This window comes from Aplidium turbinatum, chromosome 1, assembly GCF_918807975.1.
Source record: "Aplidium turbinatum chromosome 1, kaAplTurb1.1, whole genome shotgun sequence".
Lineage (NCBI taxonomy): Eukaryota > Metazoa > Chordata > Ascidiacea > Aplousobranchia > Polyclinidae > Aplidium > Aplidium turbinatum.
Window position 1 is genome coordinate 28181592 of NC_137472.1, and position 24356 is coordinate 28205947.

Sequence of the window (24356 nt, forward strand, 5' to 3'; positions counted from 1 at the left end):
ATATCCCATTATGGTATACACGACATTTAATGCAACGTAAACTACACCTTCAACTTTAATCAGCCTCTTGCATTGAACAACTACTTTTGTTGCCGAAATAGGAATTCAGCACACTCTACGTGTAATGATTCGATTCGGATGTGCTTAGCGGCGACCGGTAAGCCAGTTCCGACGTTTTCTGCCATCCCTAGAGATGTCGATACAGGCGAATTCTAGTGAAATATCCAACTATAATTTCACCGCAGTTGTGGAAGTTTAAATAGGCGATAAATCAAGCAATTCATTAAGAGCTACAGCGTGTTTAGAATGGCGGAGATGGGCCCCTGGAAAGTGTATATGCAGCAAAGGCGCCATTACCTGTAAAATATATGTCTATTTTGTTTGAGTAGATTTCAGATAAATCACGAAAACAACCCCACTGGTTTTGAAACGTTGGCGTTCACTCAGTACTCACATAACAGAATGGTAAAAAACAAACAAACCAGCCAAGGAAAGAGTGTTAGTTTGTTGAAATATTCGAAATAAAATTTCTTTTTCAAGATGGGGATATGCTTAATATGTGAACAATTTTGCAGGTAACACAATTATACGTTTATGTTGACGTCGCTGAGCTTTACACCTATTTTTCACCAGTTGGTATAAAAACGTTTGGTTTGAAAAAGTATCAACAAGTGTTGCAATGCATTAGCAGATTATACGAGCACAATGAAACTGTTTTGCTGATACAAGATTAGCAAAAAAAAAAAACACTAAGACAACAGGTGCGGAACAACGAAGTCGCTACCTAGCAGAGCTAAGTAAAACTAACCAAGACGATTAGATCGGGCGTTAGAAACCTAAGCCTCAGACAAAGTAACACAAGTACCGGAGATTGTTTAAACCGACGACGGGCGTCATAAGCGAACTATTTCGTAAAATTAACAAACATGAATAGTTGATCAATCTTAAGGCTGAATAAGTTGAACTTTGTTGATTGGAACGCAAGATAAAAAAACAACAACATAAAACACGACACATCAATAAGTTTCAAGCGATTGGCAAATGGGAACGCAACGAATGCATTGTTGGTACATTTCGTAACAGCCAGCGTAGAACACATTTTCACAACACAATCTTGAAGAAACTTGAAGTTTCAATAAAGAAAATTACACAAACTTTGATAAGATGACAACACCGCGCCAACATGCACGTCCAATAAAATGTCTGTAGTTTGCAGGCTTCTCTTCCGACAGCGAGATATACAAAACCCCACGATAAATGCAAGTTCGTCTCTACATCTCAAATCCAGTCTGACAAAATCAAAATCTTAATTCTACAACCTACGGGGTGCTCGATCACCGAGTCGGCAAGCTTGTCAACATCAATGAGTCGCTCAGGCGTTTGAAACGCCATCTGGCTGTTGATGGGTGCTCGTGTCGTAACCTTTCACTAGAGATAGTCTTCCCATCGCAAATCGTCGCATGGTTCTTGCTGTGCGTTCATATCTGAGGTGGTTTGTTGCTGGTTGTTATTATTGCTGTTTCCTGGAAAATTGTAACTTTGCTGGGGTGTGAGCGCAAAGGAAAAGTTATCCATCGGCACAAGCATCCCGGCTTGACTGGGGTCGACTTGCGGGGATGATAGTGCAGAAGTTGTTTGATCATGGAAAGACATCGGAGTTTGGGGGTATTGTTGCGATGGAGACGCAATGTTGGGTGGCGGATAGTGCGCAGGAGAGGGGACTGAATTTGGTGACATTATGACAGATGGATGGGGAGAGGCAACATGATGAAGGTCAGCGCTTGGAGGAGGATGTGGACGATTTGTCAAAGCAGACAATGTGACATCATGAGGTTGAGTGACGCGTTGTAAAGGAGGAGGATTATCTTTTTCGACACTGCAGTGCCGATCCATAAGATTTGTCAACTCCTCAATGTTGTCATTCCGCAGTGTTGAGTTATCAAGGGTAATTGGGGCAACAGTAGCATGCTCCAAAAATTGTAATGTTCCTTCAGCACCAAGACTAGGTAAACTATCGCACTGCTGTGAATTAATTTGCGAATGGCTGAGATCCGGTATGTTGTTCACAAAAAGGCGGGTCGAGTTTATGAAATCCTCCGCTGGGTAATTGGGAGCTGGTTGTTGAAGCTGCGAGCTAGGGAAAGGAGATTCCTGCTGACCCCAATGTATGTTCGACTGATAACTAAAATGAGGGGGTTCCGGCTTGATGGGCATTTGCATCCCACTGGGTCCAGGGATTGCATTCATATTCGGATGATTCGTGGACGACATCGAAGGGTATTGCGTAGTATGCTGATAAGACTGGCTGTAAGACATGGGAGGAGGCTGGGATGGCGCATGTTCAAATGCTTGAGCTGAAGACTTCGTGAAAGGACGCTTTATGACACGAGCCACTGAAATAAGACAAAACCGATGTTGAATTAATTATAAGTTTAAAAGCACGTTGCAACCAAACCACTAATTATCAAATGGAACTGTCAGCTACATAGTCGAATAGAACTTGTCAGAGGTGAAAGCTCTTGCACAACGCTCAATGGTTCGAAACTGCACAAGAGCGACTCTGCCTTCGGCAACATACTTCATGACATGCCTGAAGGTGGACACGAAGATTGGCTTACTATCCACTTAACCTAAATCTTCAACTACCACTGGATTCGACAAAAAAAAAGGCTTCGTATTTCATTCACTCTACTGTATTGTATCGCTTTCAACTTTTTGAGCATTTTGACTTTATTTTTTCGTGTTTTCAGCCTGTTAGAATTGTTTTTTTTGTGAGATCAGTTGCCTTCATTAAAGATATTATCACCTGGCCAATCTTACATCTTTGTTTTATGGGCCCCGTTAAAGTTTGAGATCGACTGCAACGATCATAGAATGTTATGTAATAAGAAAGTTACACACACAAAAACTGATTGCCTAAAACACCTCTTTTTGCTTACAGAGCATTAAATACTAATTTTCGAAAAGCAGTTGTTTTGTGTTGTGAGGTTTGCATACCGCAGCGCACGGCAGTTTGGAATCGACAAGAAAGCATTAAATTTGAAATTGTAGTTTCAATCAGGGCAAATGAACGTGTTCAAAATTTTTACTACGGCAATTGCCGACGTCTTTTCACAATTCGTGATTTTACGTCGACAATCATTTTGCCGCAGTAAAGACATGCTCATTTCGAAGGCTGCTGATGACAAATTTTTATTGGATACGATAATGTGTGCTTGATTGATGGCGTAGTTCAGCGTTTCTTAACCGGGGGTGCTAGCACCCCTTGGGGGTGCTGGAGTAGACTGTAGGGGGTGCTAAATGCATGCAGTATAATAGCAAAAAATTCCATTTTACTTTTCTGCATTGTTTCGTCTTTTTGCCAGTATCAGCAGTTGTCATATCAATGATTGCTCCTTCGAAGTAGCCTACATGGTTTGTTGTTATTGTAGTCATCTCCCAGTCAAGTATGCAAATTGATCCTGAGTAGTTTGTGCGAACTTACCTGGTGGGTGCTTTGTTGTAATATTACTGTTCGCTTCTAGCAGCCACCATGGCAAAATACGTTCCCACAAATCACTCATATCCAGAGTGGATACAGCAGCCCTTCTTGGCAGACATGAGTGATGATAACAGACTAAAGGAGGAGCTGATTGACATGCAGGTGAATCAGAGTTGTCGGACAAAATTTCGTCCTTCCGCTTGCTGATTTCTAGTGTGATCAGTTGACAGCATATCCTGCATTGGCACGAGCAGCATTGGAATCGATCTTTCCATTTCTGACTATCTAACTGTGTGAAAAGGCGTTCTCCACCATACTCCAAATCAAAATAATTGACAGGAACCGCCTTCAACATGGGTTGCTCCACGATATGAGAGTGGCTTTGACCAACACTGAGCCTCGAATAGAGCAATTGGTCACACATAAGCAACAACAGAAATCACATTGATACATGTGTAACTAGTTACCCAGCTGAGTAACTTAAGTATGCTTAAGTTTTTCCATGTTCTTTCACTATTTTCGGGTTTTCCTATTTCTTTTATCACCAATGACGACAGTAGTTTTGAAGAATAAACAAAATGATCAATTTGTACATCGCTTTCCTTTCAATAATGCAGACCAAAGTTTAATGGCGGCGCCGAAATTTAGACATGCTTCTTGATCACTGGCGGTATCTTTTGTATTTTTTGTCGCCTAACTAACTGTGCTGTTGTTTTAAGAGAGTTGATTCGCTTACATATGGTTATAAACTTATAATTGAATTTTTGTTGGTGAATGAAAGCCAAATAGTAAAACCAAATCCTGAATCAACTTGGTTAAAACAACTGCATAGTTTGTTAAACAACAAGAGACTTCATTACAAAATATATCGCCAGCGATCTAAAGGCATGTCAAAATTTCGGCCTCTACTAAACTTTTGGTCGGCACTGTAGTAGCCTAGTCGTATGCCAACGATAGTTAGGGGGTGCTAGACTGTTGAGGCCTGTTTACAGGGGTGCTAGAGTCAGAAAAGGTTAAGAAACGCTGGCGTAGTTGAATAAAAGTTAATATTTACATGTTCTAATGACTGTTAAGTTTTGTTTGTATTACATGTAACAGCAGCTAAATGTACGTTAACTGTTGTCAATTTGAAGTAAAAATACAATTGCCGTAGCTTGGTGGCAGACAGTACATAGATTAGGGATAATAGGGAACTGCAAGGTTATTGGCTGCTGCCAGTCCTTTCTCCTGTTTATATATTTATTTGTATTGTATCCAGTTTTGTTTCCTGCTTGAAAGCCAAATAAAACATCTCTTCATCTCTCTCTTTCTGATGTGGTTATGTAAAAAGCAGCCGCTAAGTTTGTAGCAAGTAGATTTGTAAACTTGAATTTAAAATTTGATACTTAGCCTATAAGCTACTGAAATGCAAACCTTTAGTTGCGTTGAAAGCTTGTGATTTCTTAGCCCGCTCTTCCACAGCTCGTCTGATATTCTTTCTTTTGGGATCGCTTGGTCCAAATGTTGATGCCATCGTGGAAGAGAACGTTTTGTTTTGAGGATCCACTGCAAAAAAGTTTAGTTGGAAAATAGCTATAGCGAAGAAACTACTCACATAAATTGCGGGCCAGCGCTTGGCAATGATGACGTCTTAACCTACTAGTACTGCCAATCGCCCTTAGTGCATTGATAACAATAATAATGTATTGTTATGTAAATGTTCACTGACTGAACACAAAAGCGAAAAATGAATAAATGAAATCATTAACATCAAGTCAGGAGAAATGGAGTCAATTGAAAAATAAATCGTGGAAGTTAACCTGAGTCGATTATATCTCTCGGATTTTCAAACCCAAGAACGTGTGATGATCTGTGGTCAAAGCGACCCTACAGCAAGTGGACAAGTCAAGGGATGATTGGATGTGCGTGAGTGTTGAGAGCACAACCTAATCAGAATCACTGAGTCAAGCACACGCTTAGTTGTAAATTGAAATTCCGCGCAGATTACCAAGCCCAGTCACAAAGTGCATATTTTTAAGCATGTTGCTATTTAAGGCAGCCGCTGGTCTGGTTTGCATTTCAAGGTTTCCAGACAAGTCAAGCAGAACGTAGTACGTTTTATGCTACGGCACAGTGCACTACACTTAAGCAATGAAACCGCTATGCCACACGATCGCCAATTTAAGAGCTTAGATCCCATACAAATACAAGATGAAACACCTGAGTACAGTGAGTAGTGTGTACCACAAAGACAAACAAATTGTTGCAAAATTAACAACTTCAATTGATATTTACTGGCTGCTTCAAGCACAAGCAAATCAAAGTGAAATTTCTCAAGAACACAAGCTAGTCCAAACAAAATAAATAATTATCATTAGCTTGGAGTAATAAAAGGGCATCGAACGAATAAAGTACGCACGGACGTCAAATGACATTGCCTTCATTTATCGATTAAAACTGTGTTTTCAAAACATATACTGTGTTTGCTAAACATTAACTAGCCTAACACAAACGTGGCTTTATAGACAAATGAGTAGGTTTTAACTAATTTAAGTACGTAGAGCAATATCCAGTTAATGTGTCATTTAGGGCCTGTTAAAGCAAATAAATTTGAACATTTTTAGGGCTTTGTTAGGTCATCAAATGTGTAACAAAGTTGTCTAGAGTTGTTAAGAGCTCTCTTAAAAGTTTCACAGGTCCAAGTTTTGTCCAAATTCAAACGAAGTCCAAATTTTGTCTCATCAAAATGCACTTCTAAAAGAGCTAGCATCTTGCACTTTATGTGAATTCTAGATCAATTACAAATGCTGTGAGTGTGAATGACATTTGTATAATGTTAAAGTCTTTCTATTCAAATTTCGATTAATACTGTTTAATGCATTACAGTATAGTCAAGTGGGGTAAAAAAAAATTTTTCAGAAAGGTTGTGCTAGATTTTTTAGCTTATCAAGTATGACCACTAAAGTTGGTCACAACATAGAGAGCATGTATGTCTAATTGTCTATCATCCCACAATGAGATTTTTTAAATCCATTAACTGGTTTGAAAATTATGCACAAAATATCTGAATTTTTTTTACCCCCAGCTTTGGGGTAAAAAAAACTTTTCATGGAGTAAAAAAAACACCTGTTAGTAGCCTATAGTTCTTTATTATCAATATTGATTTCATACGTTTTGCTAATGATTTCATATTTAGTGTAAATGATTCTTCACCAGAGGAAAGAAGCTTTGTGTAACTCATATATAAAGGACTGTGAGAGATCCTGAACCCATAGTTGAAACCGACGGGATGGGCCATGATGATGTGAACGATTTTGCCCCCAATTCTTGTATGCACTTTTGACTAAAATACACGTTGTGAAATCGCAAAGTCTCATTTCTGTAATAAAAACAAAAGCAAGACAAAAAATTGTGTCTAGTATACTGTACTTATGCACGCCATTCCGAATTTTAACTGCATCTTTAGTTTGAACGTGTGGGCGTGCGATTAAATTTCGCGGATTGTGAATCCTAAAAAATCAATCAGCAGTTTGTGAATGAACATACAACCAAAAAACAACAAATAGGAAATTAAACAAGTTCAGTTTGTATATAATATATATGATTGTATGTGTTATGCACAATCACTGCACTATTGATCGATGCTCTCAATCTGCGCTATTGATTGACTAACTCGCAACACTAAACTTAACCTCAGACCCCCAATTCCAACTGCACCAGTTGATTGTGCATAACACATGCATACATTGGCACTGATGCATCCAGAAGTTTGTTTTTGTATCCTTTTGGTGATATACTGCTTTGCAGTTGATGTAACACCAGTACGAAGCCAAAACATTCCATAAAATGCACCATTTTTTTACCCAGAATCAACAAAATTTATTGGGGTAAAAAAAAACTCCTCAATAATAATCTACACAAACATTTGGAGGCCCCAGTCTTTGTTGCATCAAGTAGCCTCACAACATAGTTGAGAGAAGAGAGTGGTGCTGCCTAAATGGGGGGCCGCTGCGGAGTCGGGAGAAATAAAAGCAACCTTTTTCGATGGAAGATGACTCCTGACCCAACGTGTGATTGCGGCCTAGACAATCAGACGATGAAGCACATCCTCACCAACTGCCCCCTTAGCCCTTCATGTGATGACAACGACCTCAAAAACATCACAAACAATGCTCTTACCTGGCTCCAACACTGGCGTGTCAAGCTATGAATGAATGAGCAACATAGCACTCACAATATAACATTTAAACATTAATACTACCTATGACTAAAACCTTTAATAAATTCCTCCGAACCTTGTTTTGCACCCTTTGCTGGCCATATTTACTCTATTTAACATATCTCTTCTTAGTCAAATCCAATCTTTTTCCTCTACCCCTCAAAGTATTCACCAGAGACCACTTACACAGAAACTAAAAATTTAGTTGAGTGAATATCTACTCATTTTAGATGTAAAATGGTAAGTGTTTTTTTACCTCAATACCCCCAGTGGGATAGCGCAGTGGATAAGGCGCTCGCTTTCCAATTATTCAATCCTGGTTCGACTCCCGGGCCCCGGCTTATGCTGGTTGTTGACAAACACCACTCACCTCAACCCAGGGTGTAATAAATTGGGTGGGCGTAGTCGCTGAAGTAAAGGCGGCCGAGAGAAAGGAACTGGCCACCCTGCTCTTGTTAGTGCTGAAGGCTTAGTATAATGAGAACTTTATCTTCTCATCCCCTGATGCTTGGATCAAGTATGGGGCTCACCTTTTTTTACCCCCACTATTTTTTTACCCCACTTGACTACAATGCACAAATAAACTAGAAATGTACCAAATATTGTGCGTTTCTTGCAAAATTGACTCCAATTTCATTGTTGATGCATAAATGGATATATAATAATTTTTGGGTGACTAGTTAAATGGAAATCTTTTATGACAATTTTGACGACAAAGTACAAATAAGATCGCTGATAAGATCTTTTCTAAACTTGTGTAAATTGCCCTTTCTGCAGAATTTGAACTAAAATTGGTACGTCAAAACGTTATTTTACTCACTTGGTGTATCACAAGGTCACAATTTGATAAAAATAAAAGTCAAAATAAGTTTGTTAATATCAAAATAACAACGTTCCCAGTCATAATTATTTATTGTTATTTTAATCTCGATTTTACATGTATTATGCACATTTGTTGCAATATCTATGGTAAAATGAGTCTGCTTCTTTCCTTTTTAAGGGTGCATCTACCTTCCATAATCTCCTAATGGTGGGGGAGGGGTCAATTGGCTTTATCTTTTCAAATTCAACTTTACCTCTGATTTTAGGATACAGTAGCATATTCAAGACCCTTGAAAAAAGTTTTAAATTTCTGTTCAAATCACTTGGATCCCTGATAAATTCAAAAAAAGAACGTTCATTCACGAGTTTTGTTTTCAAATTTTGTATTGAGCTGGCTAAATTAACAAATAAGCTAAAATAAAGGTTCAAAGTAAGAGATATTTGCATTGGCATTCAAAGTGTGACACAACAACAAAGGACGTCAATTGCAAGTTATAAATTCAATAGAACTATGTACAAAATGTCCATATAGATTATTGCTACTAAACACGCCCCAGATAATTTCCTTGATTGATAGGTTAGATTCCTTGCCGGACAATCCTTTCAACCCTTGGCAACAATGTTTCAGTAACTTCAACATTAAGACTGGAAATTTTACATTTTACTAAAATGGCCAAAATAGGTTCAACTCCAAACTATAGAAGTACAGTTCGCATTACAATCAATTAAATCAAAGATGACAGAAAAGATACCGAAAAGTAGCAACAAATCTGACTATTTATCATGAAATGCTACTTCTCCAACACAACTAGAAAGCATTAACTATAAATTAGTAATGCACTGAATGCAATATTTTGCGAGACTGGCGCTCTCACTTTTAACTGGGTATTGGGTAATATCCACCGCAGTCCTTATATAATGTTCCACAGTGACGTTGTAGGTGCACCACTCTAACAGAGTTGCCAGAGTCTATACTACTGATACCAGGCAACGTGATTATCATACACTGTATATATAAGTTTCAACCCTCAGCACACAATATTTCACTCAGACTGACGGTAAAAACTATGTTTCAAAGGCATTTGAATCAAAATTAACCATGCTGACAAAGCAGATATTTTGAAAGCTTGTTGTGGATGAAAATGCAACAACATTACTTAAAAAATAACATATTCAAAAGAAGCTCAAAAAAACGCCATTTGTCAAAAAGAAAAACAAAACGCCAGACAAAGTTAAAGGAGCCCAATTTGGCGGTAAAACCGCCAACCTGGCACCCATGCAGTCTAATCAAGCAATGAGGCGCTAACGAAGCAGTAGTGGAGAATAGAAATGGTGCTTTATTGCAACGTTTAGTGTCCTTCAAAAGGATCAATTTAGTGGTAAAGTTTAAAACTGGGTAGTGTTTGACTGGCTAATCACAGGCCAGGAAGGGAAAAATTAACTGTGATTGGTCAAAACAAGATGGTACTGAGTAGGCTCAATCTCCAATTACTACCAGCTTTAAAATTAATAGAAACAAGGCTTTTCAAAGAAAAATGTTTAGGAAAAGCTTCTACATCTCCAGCACACATATCTATGACCCAGAGTTAAAAACAATGGCCGGAATCTGGCCGAAGCTGGCAACAAAGTTGATTCCACCACGGCTAGCAACACACATATAAACATACCATGATGAAGTGGATGGTATGTGAACTCAATAGGGGCGCTGGTTTCCTTGTCCGAGAGACGGCGCAACCTCATTTCAACTTTGACGCTTGTCTGAATGTGCTTGTCTCTGTAAGCTGGTGTCCGAAAGACTATGGCAACCTGGAAGAAAATTTGAAGATTTTGATCTAATGTCAGATGGTTAAAAACGGTTTTTATTCGTCGTTTTTTTACGCTATATCTATTTTTTATACTATTTCCAATAGTTTCATAAATTTTTTTCAAGTAATAACTGTTTTCATTATCGTAACAAAGAACTGCAAAAAAAGTCTTAAATTATAGCTACTGAATATCTTATTAGAAATTAGTTTGCTGCAGTTTTTACTAAGTTCTAGGAGTCAGAAGTGTGGTAGCATGCTCAGCAAGTGGTACCAATAAACCACCTAATTTCATTTGCTACCGATGAGGGGAATGAAAACTGTTCGGTCCCAGTGGTGGACATGGTAACAGTCACCCGCTTTGTTACTTGTCTTAATTTCTTTATTAGTTTGTTTGATTCCTGTCATTGCACAGTAGCCTATTACGATGAGTAGGCCTTTTATATTAGGAGAGGGGGGTTAATCGGCTTTTTTTAAATCCAACTGTAGCCCTGGTTTTAGAATGCAACACAACATTCCAAGACCTTTGGAAATTTCCGTCCAAACCCCCCCCTACCCTGAAAATTACTTTAACATTTTATTTGCTGATATTGTCTGGAAATCACTTTTGTTTATGGCATTTAAAGTTCAAATATTATTTGCTAATGTACTGAAACACATTAAATATGTTGCAAGACTGCGGTAAACATTTTTCAGGTCTTGGTTTCATTGTAAAACATGGAAAAAGCGGTCATTTCGATTTGTGCGCATGACTACGCGCATGCACAACAGCGTGGCATTAATCCAAACAGCTTGTATGAAGCTGGTTGTAGTTGATCCGCCGTGAATTGAACAAAACCTATCTCTAAAAACTACTTTTTAAAAAATAAAGTCGCTTTTAGCTTGTTTTGATATTAATAAAACGTCTTTGTCTTTTGTCTGCAAAAAGTTACTTTACATTTTCGATTCAAGCTCTCATTCTGAGATTCTCCGCTCAATCCCTCTCCGTTTACTTGTCAACATTAATGAATGAACTGTTTTTTGAAACTTACCTTGCTCCCTGATTGTTTTTTGACTCACAAACCAAATATGGAGAGCTTTGACAAATTGACACTACGGATTTTGGTTAACTTGTGCACTGGTGGAAGCCCAGCCAGCTTGACCCCGTCGTTATATCCATAGCTCTGCTAGCCATGGATGTTGACTACGTTGACCCTACATTCACAGATGCACATTTGACTTATTTTATAGTGACGAGTGGCGATTGCCATCATTATCTGTTCTAGCAATAGTAGCAACCATCACTAATTTACATACCGTACTGTACATTAGGCCTACTCCTGGACATGAACCAGACTACAAGATCTTGTTATTAAACTTTTCACAGTGTCTAAAAAGTAGTTTTATAATACAACATTTAACATGGTTAAACGGCTGTAGTTTTTATAAAAATGTCCAGGTAAATATTTCCATGGAAAATCCGACGTATGTTGTACGAAGGAACTTTTCTCGGAAGTAGATTTTTACATGTATTATATAAAGCCTATTCACTAGGGTGGTTCAAAAAAAGTAAAATTTTGAAATTTTAAAGTCTCACCCTTTCAAAACTTTCCATTTACTACAAAAACACCTTGTATAAAATATTTTTGAAAAAAAATAATGTTTTGGGGTAGCTCAAGGCTTTCGAAATTTGGGGGTATTTGACGAAATGGGTCAAACTATAAATAGATGTTTTTGTAAACCCTTTAGTTTAAGCAAACATACATCTGTTTGGGTTCATTTTCATCAGGTTGGAGAGTACTATAACTTCGTAAAGTCAAAGAATGGTAAATATGTACTTTTGGAAATTGCAATTTAAAAAATTTTACAAAATGAAAACAATAACATTTGATGTGAAGTTTTATACATTCTTTTAAACATTTAGTGGTAGCTGAAACACGTTGAAATTTCAGTAAAATCTGGAATTGTTGCAATTGATGTATGTGATACACAGCACAATGCACATACAAAGTCAAGTTCCAAACAATTGATAACCATGAACCATTAAGACTTTCCCAGTGAGTGTCTTTTTGTTGCTATCAGGCAAAGCTTTTTTGTGTTCGTGCACAACTGCACAACCTGTAACAGTAACAGATAGTGAAGTTGTTCCTCATCACATGTTAATAGGCCACTTGTTAACTCCTGAATTAGAGCTACACCTTGTTCTGCGTGGTTGTTGACAACTTTTATGGTCTGCAGCCCTGCACAATGTCACACGCTGCTTGAATATCTTCTCGTACTTTCCATGTCTCTGGATCTGCTTTGAGAAAACCATCAGGAAGGTTCATTCTCTCAAAAAGCATTTGGAATCTTTGTGTGACAAAGTCGTCCAAACAACTTCTTTAATTTTTTTCTAGATTCACATGAATTCGCTTCGAAGCATCTGTATGTCCCTAATTATCCAATGAGAGAACCATTTTTTGTTTCACTGCTGCAGGCACATTCTTGTCCAACAAGGCCAGTCCAACGAGCTTAAACTGACTTCTGAACAGCCACACTTTATGCTATGGGCATAGTGCATGGGAACTTAACTTCATTGGCAGGAACTCCACCAAGAAAGATCAAACAATTTCAACATTTCTAGGTAATCATCTCTTGGGTGGTTTTCGGCTAGCTGATTCTCAATGAAACTCAGGATATCATCCTGAAGTCAGAAAGGAATTCACTGACATATTCATCCGTGGATGCATCTTCAAAGTTTTTTAGATCTAGAAATTCTCAATGAGTCTCAAATCGTTCAAAAATTATGACCTCTGGTCTAGCAGAGGATCCCATGCAGGTCATGAACACTGCTCCAATCACAATTTCCATAATGAGGTGACGACATGTACGAAACAAAAGATCGGTACCAAGTTCTTGTTCAATTAGAACACATGCTCTCCCAAGTCTACCTGTGTTAGCACTTGTATCAAAACGCTATGCTCGAACACTCTCATCGATACCCCATTCCTTTAAGGCATTGATCACGACATCTGCTTGTGCTATTTTGTTTTAATTGCTCGCTATAAAACAGTGTCAAACTCGAACACATCAATTATACTGCTCAGAAAATAAAAAAATAAATAAAAAAGGTGATAGCGGGCAGACATAAATGTCCGAGCAGAACACTACCTCTAGCAGACATTTGTACGATTTGAGTTGGACATGTCCGCCGGAAATTTCAAGCCCTGCTTATTTCTAAAAAATACACAAAAATTTTAAAATTGCAATATTCATAAAGTGCATATGAAGTATTGTTTGACTTTACCAAGTTATAGTACTCTCCAACCTGATGAAAATGAACCCAAACAGATGTATATATGTTCGCTTTAAGGGTTTACAAAATACATCTATTTATAGTTTGACCCATTTCGTTAAATACCCCCAAATTTTGAAAGCCTTGAACTACCTCTAAACATTAATATTTTTCAAAATATTTTACACAAGGTGTTTTTGTAGTAAATGGAAAGTTTTGAAAGGGTGAGACTTTAAAATTTAACTTTTTTGGAACCACCCTACTATTCGCACAAAAAATAATAAAAGCCTACAGAAATATTCATGCACTATACAAAAGAGCAAAAAGCTTGTGAAAGTTTCAAAATGGATTTTAAGTGAATATGGTTATATTTATTTCATTTGTTAATTTGGCCAGCTCAATACAAATTCGGAAATGAAACTTTGTGAATGAACTTTTAAATAATCTGTTGAATTTATATATCACTGATCCAAATAGATGCGATCTGCGATCAATACTAATCAAAAAACTAGAGAGCACTGAGCAGGCTACAGCCTTAAATTGATAAATTCAAGTGTATTGTGAAGCTTTTGCCACACAAATGTGACTTTGTCAGTGGGGAGCAAGTCTTTTAGGCATGCAGACAGTCAGGCACCGGTCAAATTGGCGCACACACTGTGGCATCCGAATATTTAGGTGCGGAGCACTGCGGCGCTTGTTCATTTAGGTGCTATTCCTAGTAAAGTCTGCAGATTGTATCAGCTTGGCTGGTAGGGCAATGCTTTTCACACAAAATGCTGTATTGAACAGAAAAATATGTCATGGCTTCCGTGCGTGAAGCTGCTTAAACCGGCAATGCTTTTCACACAAAATGTTATATTAAACAGAAAAAATGTCATGGCTTTCGTGAGTGAAGCTGCTTTATCCGGATATGCTTTTCATACAAAATGTTATATTGAACAGAAAAATAAATTGTATTTTAATGAGCGTGTTCGGCATTTAATTATTGTTAGTCCAGGTTTGCATCGACGAAAGCTTTATCAATAAATTATTCAAGTTTCCAAACATGATTGAGTTCACTTTTAGTAAGTCAAATAATAACTACACTAAACATCAGTAAAACATATACCGTAGCCTACATTCAAGCTTGGTCTGCTAGTATTCGGTGAGTCCGATTCGGTGAGTCTGATTCGGTGAGTCTGATTCGGTGAGTTCCTAACCTCTAACCCTTAACCCTAACTCCTAACCCCTAACCCTAAAACGGCAATGATAATTAGGCTACGGTACCCGATAATTTAAAAAAAAAATTGAAAAAATCCCCCGTTAAGGGATCGGACTCACCAAATCCGACTCACCGAATTGGACTCACCGAAACGGGCCATTCCGTTCAAGCGGGTGGTAGGCTTGAGTGAAGAGTAACTTAGTTTTTCGTCAAAACCCCGACTAGGTTTAATAACGAGCAAAGTCGCACCATTATGCTTGCAACTTGTAGCCAGGGTTGATATGCCCTATAGCAAAATGGCCCGTTTCGGTAAGTCCGATCCCTTAACAGGAGATTTTTTCAATTTTTTTTTTTAAATTATTGGGTACTGTAGCCTAATTATTATTGCCGTTTCACGGTTAGGGGTTAGAGGTTAGGAACTCACCGAATCAGACTCACCGAATAGTAGCAGACCCGCCCTATAGAAACGTATTTATGTAGTAAAGCGTTGTCTCATACGTACTCGCCAAAACCATCCCGAGTAGAAGTAATTGAGAAAGATAACAGATTAAGTAAGGTTCCATTTGGCAGCAACCTGTGTTCAGGATGCATAGCAAATGTTCTGTGGAGATGTGCTAATATCAAGAGTAGTAGAGCGTTGTCTCGCACCTCATCTCCACACGTGTTACGTGCATTAACAAAACAACGTATTTATACCTTTGGATCAACTGAATGTGGCAACCTATTCTCTATTTCTTCAATACAGAATATCTGTATTTTTGGTACGCTTTTGCGCATAGTCATCATTATGCACACAAATCGAAATGATTATTTTCCAGTGTTTTATAATGAACTAAGACTAGAAAAACTGTTTGCGGCTGACTTGTATTACCACATTATTACCGTTTTTTTGGTACAGCAGCAAACAATATTTGAACTTTCAATGCCATAAACAAAAGTGACGTCAATGCTTTACAAGGCAATTTTAAGATTACGATACGAAAAGTAATTTTCAGGGTGGGGGAGGTTTGGACGAAAATTTCAAAAAAAAAATCTAAAAGATGTTTATTAAAATCTAATTGGTGAATTTGGATTCTAGTTGACTGATACAATTTAACTTATCCACAAAAAAATTAGAGAAACCACACTAAATTGGCAAATTCAAGTTCTTATAATTTAAATTTCATAAATTTGATTTTGCCAATTTAGCGTGGTATTTGTGGTACGGTATCTCTACTTTTTTTGATTATTTTATCACTGCAAATCCTCATGAATCATCGGTGAAGTCAAAAGAAGATTTTAATAAAAGTTTAGTGACAAAGTTTTATTTTGGTACCTAACTTACCGCATCGATGTTTTGATTATTTCAAAAGAAATATTTCATGGAAGCAAAAACAAATCTTGTTCCAACAATCCAAAAAAACAATCGTTTTTTTATTTGCGTTTTTTTTTAAACAAGCACAAAAAACGACTCACATCTCTAGTCTAAAATATTTGAATTATAAAAGTCAAATCAAGAGACTACGATGAACAATTAAACTTTCACATACTTACACTAAGACACAATTCAAAAATGCCAAACATTACAAGGAGGTACCATGATAAAAAGTGAACTTGACAAGCAAAACGTGTTATTTTGGAAACGGGTCAGAGATATTGAACCAGCTGTTGAGTGAGCATCAATCAAAAGCAGTGTTTGCATACAGTGTCTCAAACACTGTACTGGACCATTGCAGTATCTAGTACACAAACTGTGCGTGGCATTATCATATGTCAGCAGTGAAGAAAGATTAAACAGAATAAGTGATATCCACGACATTCATTATTCGGGCTACCTGTCTGTGAACATCAGTAGCTGTGAAATCCCCAAGTGCTTCCCAACCATCATACGAGAACACCACTTGAATATCCTCTGCAAAGCAAAAAAACAAGTGCGAACGATGTTCATTTTACTGAAAAGGACATTGAGTCTGAAAGTGACTGGCAAATGAGGTGCACCGAATGCATAAAAATTAAGTTTAAAGAAAGGCTGAGTCCGTTAGATGAATATGGGCAGAACTCCAGAACAACATCGTAAGATGAAAGCATTGAGCTAAGATTGTCTATTATCGCTGTCGCACAGTCTTGGTGTTTGATCTCAAAAGTGGCAATAGCAACATACTTTTTTTCAGATGCTTTCGGCTTACCAAGCATGTCTTTTGGTGAAAAATTGTGCAAAATAGGTCCCAATTAGATTGAAGTGCTAATGAACTATAAGGCGGGTAATATATGTCAAAAGTGCTTTAAAACTTGACAAACACACACACAAATAACCATTTCAATACCTACTTTCTATTCACAACAAAACCTGGCTTAAACGCCTTCCTATTTTCAAGCATTTCAAAGCTTGTAATTCGTTCGCCAGCCCGCAACATTGAGTTCAAGCCATAACAAGCCTGCAAGACTAAAAGACTGAGGACAACTAACACAGCTCAGAAAATGCAGTAAAAAACTCAAAATAATTCAGTGTAATACTTAGGACGCTTAAAATGATTTCAAGAACCAAGTCGTAGAGATCAGAAGCAGTGTCCAAAAAACTAAACTACATCGCTCACCTTTCTGAACTTTGTCACAAAGAAGAAAAACCTCCTCGTTGCCCAGTACGCTGCCGTGCGTCCTGTCTAACCGGCATATTCTTAAAAGTGCTGAGGTTGGCGCCTCTGAAAAAATACTATGATGAAAAAATCGAAATGACAAGTGTCATTTCGACGATGTTCTTCAACCTGTAGCTCTCACTGTTTCAATCCAACTCAAACCACAGAACAGGGACGAGTCTGAGCTATCAATAAAAGGACAGCTGAAAATTTGTAAAATTATAGTTTGGTTTTTGAAGGGATCTGGAAAATAATACGTGCGAAAATGTTCTCTTGGTGAATTATGCAAAAAGACAGTACAACAACCCCATGTGACCGACTACAGTCATGAATTAAATACAACAGGATGAGTAGGGGAGACCGGGGTATTACGAACCACGGGGTATTATGAACCAGGCCATTTTCTGGAAAACTGTTGGAAATCCTAAGATCTCATTTGCATATTTTAGTCACAGGATCACCATGCTTTTTTTGGTACTATCATTTTTGGTCAGCACTTCTTTGTTCTCAGTAGAACTGGAAAAATGTAGTTTTAGAGGTCAAAAGTAAATTCAGTTTTCCATTTTGGTAGGCCTGGCATGGTTAGGTTATATGTATGAAATACTGATGCAAACTGATTTTAAGCTTTATGTTGATTTCGTTTTGTTAGGCAATAGCTTGAATAAGAACACTCTAGCTGGGGTATTATGAACCAGATGGTTTCTACCGCAAAAGTGAAAATTCACTTTCAAAAAGCCCCCATCTGGTGATGTGAAATATGTAGAAACTAGCCAAATTAAGCAGGTTCTCCCTTAACCCACCTACACAGAGCAGACAACCAGAACATTTGGCTCAATCCGATTTGAATGCCACTTCAACACTGAACATGAAGTTAACTGATTAAGTAAACCGAACATTAACCTATGTGACTAAGTGAACTGTTGTGATTTCATAATCTGCATGTCTTTAAAAAATGTAAAAATAAATTTTGTGTGCTAGCTTTCTTTACCAGTGGTTGGTCATGAGTTTTTTGTCTGAATCCATTGCTAAGTTTTTGCATGCAACCACACAACTATTGTTGTTAGGAGACCAGTTGTGTAGATTACTATGCAAGTGAAGACTTGCTGACTGCATTGGAACCTCATAACTTCAGCTTTTCCTATTCAAATAGTCAGACCTGAAAAGCAAAAACTTCCTAAAAATCTTCTTAACCCCACTCTACTAATTTCCGAGTTGACAATCACTGCTTTGAAGCATTTTATGGAAAGTTGTTTATATTGGTGCATAATGCCCTGGCAAGGTTCATAATACCTCAGGCCATTTTTTCATGAAAAACTGTAATAATTCAAATTTTGGAGAAGTTAGTGAATTGTGCTTGTGATATGTTATAGATAATGTTAAAGACTATGCAACCTGAAAATTGCATAATTCTACATCAATTAGGGGGCGAATGAGAGCATCTCGAATTTTTGTGGTTCATATTGCCCCGGTCTCCCCTATGACTTATGAGTTATAATATCAAATATATAAGTTGTTTCATAAATCCAAAAAATAAATTAACAGTTCAAATGAAAATACAAGTAAGAAGGAGAGCAAAGAAAATTTATTGGAAAACGTAATTTTCATGAAAAAGTTTGTTTTAAAGAAATGGGTCTGGGGCAGACATGGGCAAACTACGGCCGGCGGGTTAAATCCGGCCCATTGGGTTATTTAATCTGGCCCGCCTGATATTGGTGAAAACGAATGCTTTAACCCAATTTATTACTATTTCTTCTAATGCACACATAATCATTCTGGGAGCAAGTCTTTTAGACGCAGACAGTTAGGCACCGCCTGGATATTTAGGTGCGGGGTGCGGAGCACTGTGGCGCCCGTTCGTTTAGGTGCTATTCCTAGTACAGTATGCAGATTGTATCAGCTTGGCAGGTAGGCCAATGCTTTTCACACAAAATGTTATATTGAACAAAAAAATATGTTGTTTTGTTAATTCGCGTGCATTTATTTGTTGTTAGTCATGGCTTCAGTGAGGGAAGCTGCTTTATCCAGCACAGCTTTTCACACAAAATGTTGTATTGAACAGAAAAATATGTCATGGCTTCGGAAAGTGAAGCTGCTCAAACCGCCAATGCTTTTCACACAAAATGTTATATTGAACAGCAAAATATATTGTTTTTTTAATGGGCGTGTTCGGCATTTATTTGTTGTTAGTCCAGGTTTGCGTCGGCGAAAGCTTTATCAATAAATTATTCAAGTTTCCGAACATGACTGAGTTCACTTTTAGTCATATAAGTCAAATAATAACTACCACTAAATATAAGTAAAACATATATATACCGTAGCCTATATTCAAGCGGGTGGTGGGCTTGAGTGAAGAGTAACTTAGTCTTCCGTCAAACCCCCAACTGGGTTTTGCCAAAGCTGAGCTGATACAATCTGCAGACTTTACTAGGAATAGCACCTAAATGAACGGGCGCCACAGTGCTCTGCGCCTAAATATCCGGACGCCACAGTGTGCACGCCTATTTGACCAGCGCCCAACTGTCTTCGCATAAAAGACATGGACCCAATCATTCTATCTTATTGAAATTTTATTATGTAGGGTGTCTGTTTTATTGTTCACAACTAAGCATTGTTATCTTGGTTTATTGTTCCGTCACAGTTTTAAACAATTGCTGAAACTTTGTTTAAACCATTTTCTATTTTTTTAAAGTTTTGTTTATCGCTTCATCTTTATTTCATAAACCTGTTAAATAATGTAGATCATGTTGTTAATAAACTGTAACTTAACACTCTTGTCTATTTCATATACTCACATGGCCCGCTAGTCAAAGGTTAAAAAGTTATTTAGAACGCTAGCTCGTTGCTCAAAATTTCAGCATTTAGATGACAAATGCTATAAACACAGAGAAATAAAAATTAAATTTTGAGCAAAATTTCTTTTAAAATATAGGTACGGTAATTTGCGTTTGACCATTTACTCAAATTTCCGACTCACTTTTATCATATATGGGATTTGATACAACTGGCTTCAACCTGTGAGTGAAGTCGCCGTGTTGATCACGAAGGAAGGCTTCAAAACAAAGTCGGACGATACTAAGATCTACATCAGCAGCAGATCGTTCATCAGCATCCATCGACACATCAAAAGGATTCACTCCCCTGTTCAGCCTCTCGTATATAGCTTTGCTGACTTCTTTTTTCCGAACACATTGAATTCCTAGGTTTGGGAATCTAGTAAACACCATCCAAAAATTTCAATTAAAAAAGTATAGGTATATAACATAAGATAATCTAAAAAAAATGCATTTTAGTTCTTGCTGCTACCTGCTTAAAAATACATCAAACATAACTATGTCATAGGCTGTGTTTTATCTAGTTTATCCAGTGGAAAATATTGTTAGCATAATGTCATGATACGCAATGTGTTAAAAGTATGCTTCAAACGTATGTGGAATCTTCAGATAAAAAGGAAACTGCATTGTTATCTCAAAAGACAACAAATAACAAAGTATGCAAACTAAACAATATTGTAGATTTAAACTTTCTGATTTTTACAGTTTTCATGATATACCCAAAACATTGATTTTGAAATATTGCCACAAAATCTGTCCAGAACATTTAATAACCAACAACAACTTTAACAGTGAACTAACATGGCTCGTTTCTAACATTGTGAAAATGTTATAACTCCTGACTTAAATAAGACAAAACAAAAATATAAGCTACGTACACTCCCTGCATTTGGCATTTTGGGTCAATCAGAATCTCACAAACTCCATTTTTGCAGTCTTTCCCAACTAAACTATGAGGATGCGGATGATAAGGTTCATCTTTTGATACAAGAGAAACTCTGATTATCGCCACGCTTGAGCAATTAGTGACCTGAAGCAAATACTGAGTCAATGTTGGGTATATATCCATATGTTCTTGAAAGAGTTACCTACCTTCAATCATGCAATGTTAGTTACTTGAATAAAAGATGTCCTAGATCACTGCTCTTTCAAATCAAAGGATTTGTAAAAACAAAGCATAGTGAAAGCGTTCAAAGTTCGAACCTACATTTGCCACAATGTGATTAAAGATTGTAGCTGTGACATATCTTTACGAAAATGTCCCTTATATGTATCTTCATCAATTGCTTTGCTTCAAACAACTTACTGCGGCTGAGTTGTCGCAGAGACATCTTACCACAAGGGACATCTCACAAGGAGACTATTTGGTACGAACTCTACTTTATTCTTGCATTGAGCAGATATTTCAAGCATCGTTTAGACTTTTTGTTGACCTTACTAATTCAATTAGCACTTCATTATTACAGCATTCCCGTACAGTGTTGTAACCAAGGGGATATGAAGGCTCGCAGCGATTGCCTTATTCTCATGACACTACCAGGGCGGTAGTTTATAGCGCGTTAAACATGCGGTTCTTTTTAAAATCGTAGAAATTTTTGTAGTGCAGCTGGTACAATGAGCTACACAAGACAGTTAGCAAATGTTACGTAGAGCATATTTAAAGAATACTTGTTTACAAAGACAGTTGAAAAGTTACCAGTAAGCTGTTTTTTTTTTAAACAAAGCCTTTGCAGTAGGCTAGATATAAAGCAATGGGTAGTTGAATTAACAAGCAACCATGAGCATGTTGTGAATATCCAGGCTTGATGCTAATAGCGCGATGCAAGTTATCATAACAAGATTTATTAAACTACTATCGGTGCCAATGGTCTTTTTACCATAAACACAGATTATTTACGATAAACAAAAGCCCTTCTATTGTCAGACGTAATAAAAGCCTTCGTATCCCCTTCTTTAGATATCCCTGGTTGTAACTTTGCCAATTATCGTTTAATTGTATACGATCTCAAATTTTAACAGTATGTATATATACACTGTATATACTGTATATTATACAGATACAACATAAAATTTTATCTTTTAATTTTCAGGCGTTTTTCTTTTTAGATGTAAAAATGCCATACAATAGCGTAGAAAAAGCATTTTGTGTACGGTACTGAAGTATGCTAGAGCACAGGCGAATACGACACTGGGCAGCATGCATTTAGGCAACAATTTGGAAGGGCCAGATGGAAAGCAGATTTGGACATGGTATAAAAAGTTCGAACAAAAAGGTTGCTTGTACACAGTAAAAGGATTTGGGTGAAAGTCAACGCCAGTAGCAAAGGTAGAGATTTGCAGAAACTTGAGAACAGTCCAACAAAGTCGATCAGAGCGAGTTTTGAAGTTCAAATTCCTGCTACAACAGTTTAGCGTGTTCCAAGGAAACGATTACACATGAGACCCTACAAGCTGCAACTCGTCCAAGCGTTAAAAGCAGACGACAAGGTAAAACGTAAGCAGTTCTGTACTGAGATGCAACAGAAACCGGAAGAAGACCAGTTTGATGAAAAACTGCTTTTCAGTGATGAGGCCACTTTTCACAGTGGTAAAGTGATCAGGCACAATATTCGAAATTGGGGTGAAGAGAACCCCCATGCCACAGTGGAGCATGTGAGGGATTCTCTAAAAGTGAATGCTTTTGTGCAATTTCCAAGAAACATGCTCATTGTTCATGGCCTGTTTTTCTTCGAGGCTAATGTGAATGCTGACGACTATCAGTACATGCTGCATACCTTATGGATGAACTAATTGCAAATGAAGCTGAGGACTTCATTTTCCCGCAGGACGGTGCTCCACCTCACTGGAAGCTTTCGGTATGAGCTTACTTGAATGAGAATCTACTAGGAAGATGGATTGGACATGCCAGTAATGATGACAGTGTGCTGTTAAAATGGTCCCGGTGCTCACCCGAGCTGACTTCATAATTTCTTTGTTTGGGGATATATGAAAAGTTTAGTGAACGTACCCTCTCTGCCCGCAAACCTAGTAGAACTGAAGCAGAGAATCACTACTGTGTTGGAGACTGTTACAGAAGACGGGTCTGTTACAGAAGACAAGTTTTTATTTTTACAGGTGTATGTTTCGATTTTGCATAAGATAATTTCAACTGTGTGGGTTTTATTACTTTCATTTGCTGTTTGTTACTTTTCATGAATAATATCTTGAGTCGCTCCTAAAAGATTTCATAGTAGGTTACGATTAAAAAGTTGTGTGGCCCGATAACAAATGTGTAATTGACAAAGTGGCCCGCAACCGCAAAAAGGTTCATCACCCCTGGCCTATACCCATAAGATATCAGCTAATTTACATCTACTTTACAGTGAAACGATAACATACGCAAATTCTCTGAATAAATAGAAGCCGTCACTGCATTTTCAAGAAATTATCGAATCGTATTTTTCCGAAACAGGTTGTCTCGGAATCAGATTCTCCAAAACGAGCCATTCCGCCCTAATACCATATGCACTTTTAAAACTGAAAAAAATTTACCTGGCATGAAGGCCATGTCTTCCTATCTGGTGTTGCGCTTTGTCCTGGAATACTCCCAGCTGATCGTCCCTCGCACTCATAACGAAACCGCATTCCTCGCTGCTGAGGCTGCTCCACTATTTCTAAGCGAGCAATTCCTCTATTCATAATGCCTCCACAAAACTACAATTTCTTGCTATAATATTTTAAATATTAAAGCTTGAAACATATATTATCTCTAATTCCGTAAGATGTTGTAATGGTTACCGTACAAAATAGACATGATCTTCAAATCAAAACTCCAAAAATAATTGTGAGCACAGGAGGATGTCAAGCATAGATTTCCGTATGATAGTAAAGGATGGAAATAGAATTTGTGCTATGGCACCAAACAAACACCAATTGTTAAGAATCTTGTAAACCTAGCAAGAAAAAATGGAGATTAATCTTGGTGTTAAAGTGTTAATGATACAAACGATGGTCACATGGTGTTGATAGACTAATGCAATAGGTTATGTACATTCTTCTCATAGGTGCCTTTAAGAGATTAGATCAACAACATTATATTGATTGGCAAAAGGCACGTGTTGTCTAAAGTCACTTGCTTTTTTAGGGTTTTCTTGCAAGTTCAAACAAAATGTCGATT

The 24356-nt window shown here is 37.5% G+C and overlaps 1 protein-coding gene across 1 annotated transcript; it reads right to left on the minus strand.

Moving 5' to 3' along the window:
- Window positions 1-425: 425 nt before the first annotated feature.
- LOC145772450 (uncharacterized) lies at window positions 426-23878 on the minus strand. The gene is made up of 8 exons (XM_082584329.1): window positions 23732-23878; window positions 21079-21230; window positions 20344-20579; window positions 17331-17435; window positions 16572-16648; window positions 10169-10307; window positions 4895-5026; window positions 426-2393 (listed from the first exon to the last, which is right to left on the minus strand). The coding sequence occupies exons 1-8, from the start codon at window positions 23876-23878 to the stop codon at window positions 1429-1431; spliced, it is 1953 nt and encodes a 650-aa protein (XP_082440455.1). The 3' UTR covers window positions 426-1428.
- Between the last annotated feature and the right edge of the window lie 478 nt (window positions 23879-24356).

Bases quoted from the DNA above. Each gene is read 5' to 3' on its own strand.
- LOC145772450 (XM_082584329.1), bottom strand. From the start codon at position 23,878: ATGAATAGAGGAATTGCTCGCTTAGAAATAGTGGAGCAGCCTCAGCAG. The intron at 5,027-10,168 runs GTATGTTTATAT...ACTTTTTTGCAG, and splicing joins ATACCATCCACTTCATCATG to TGGATCCTCAAAACAAAACG. The intron at 2,394-4,894 runs GTTTGCATTTCA...GTCTTATTTCAG, and splicing joins AGCTTTCAACGCAACTAAAG to TGGCTCGTGTCATAAAGCGT.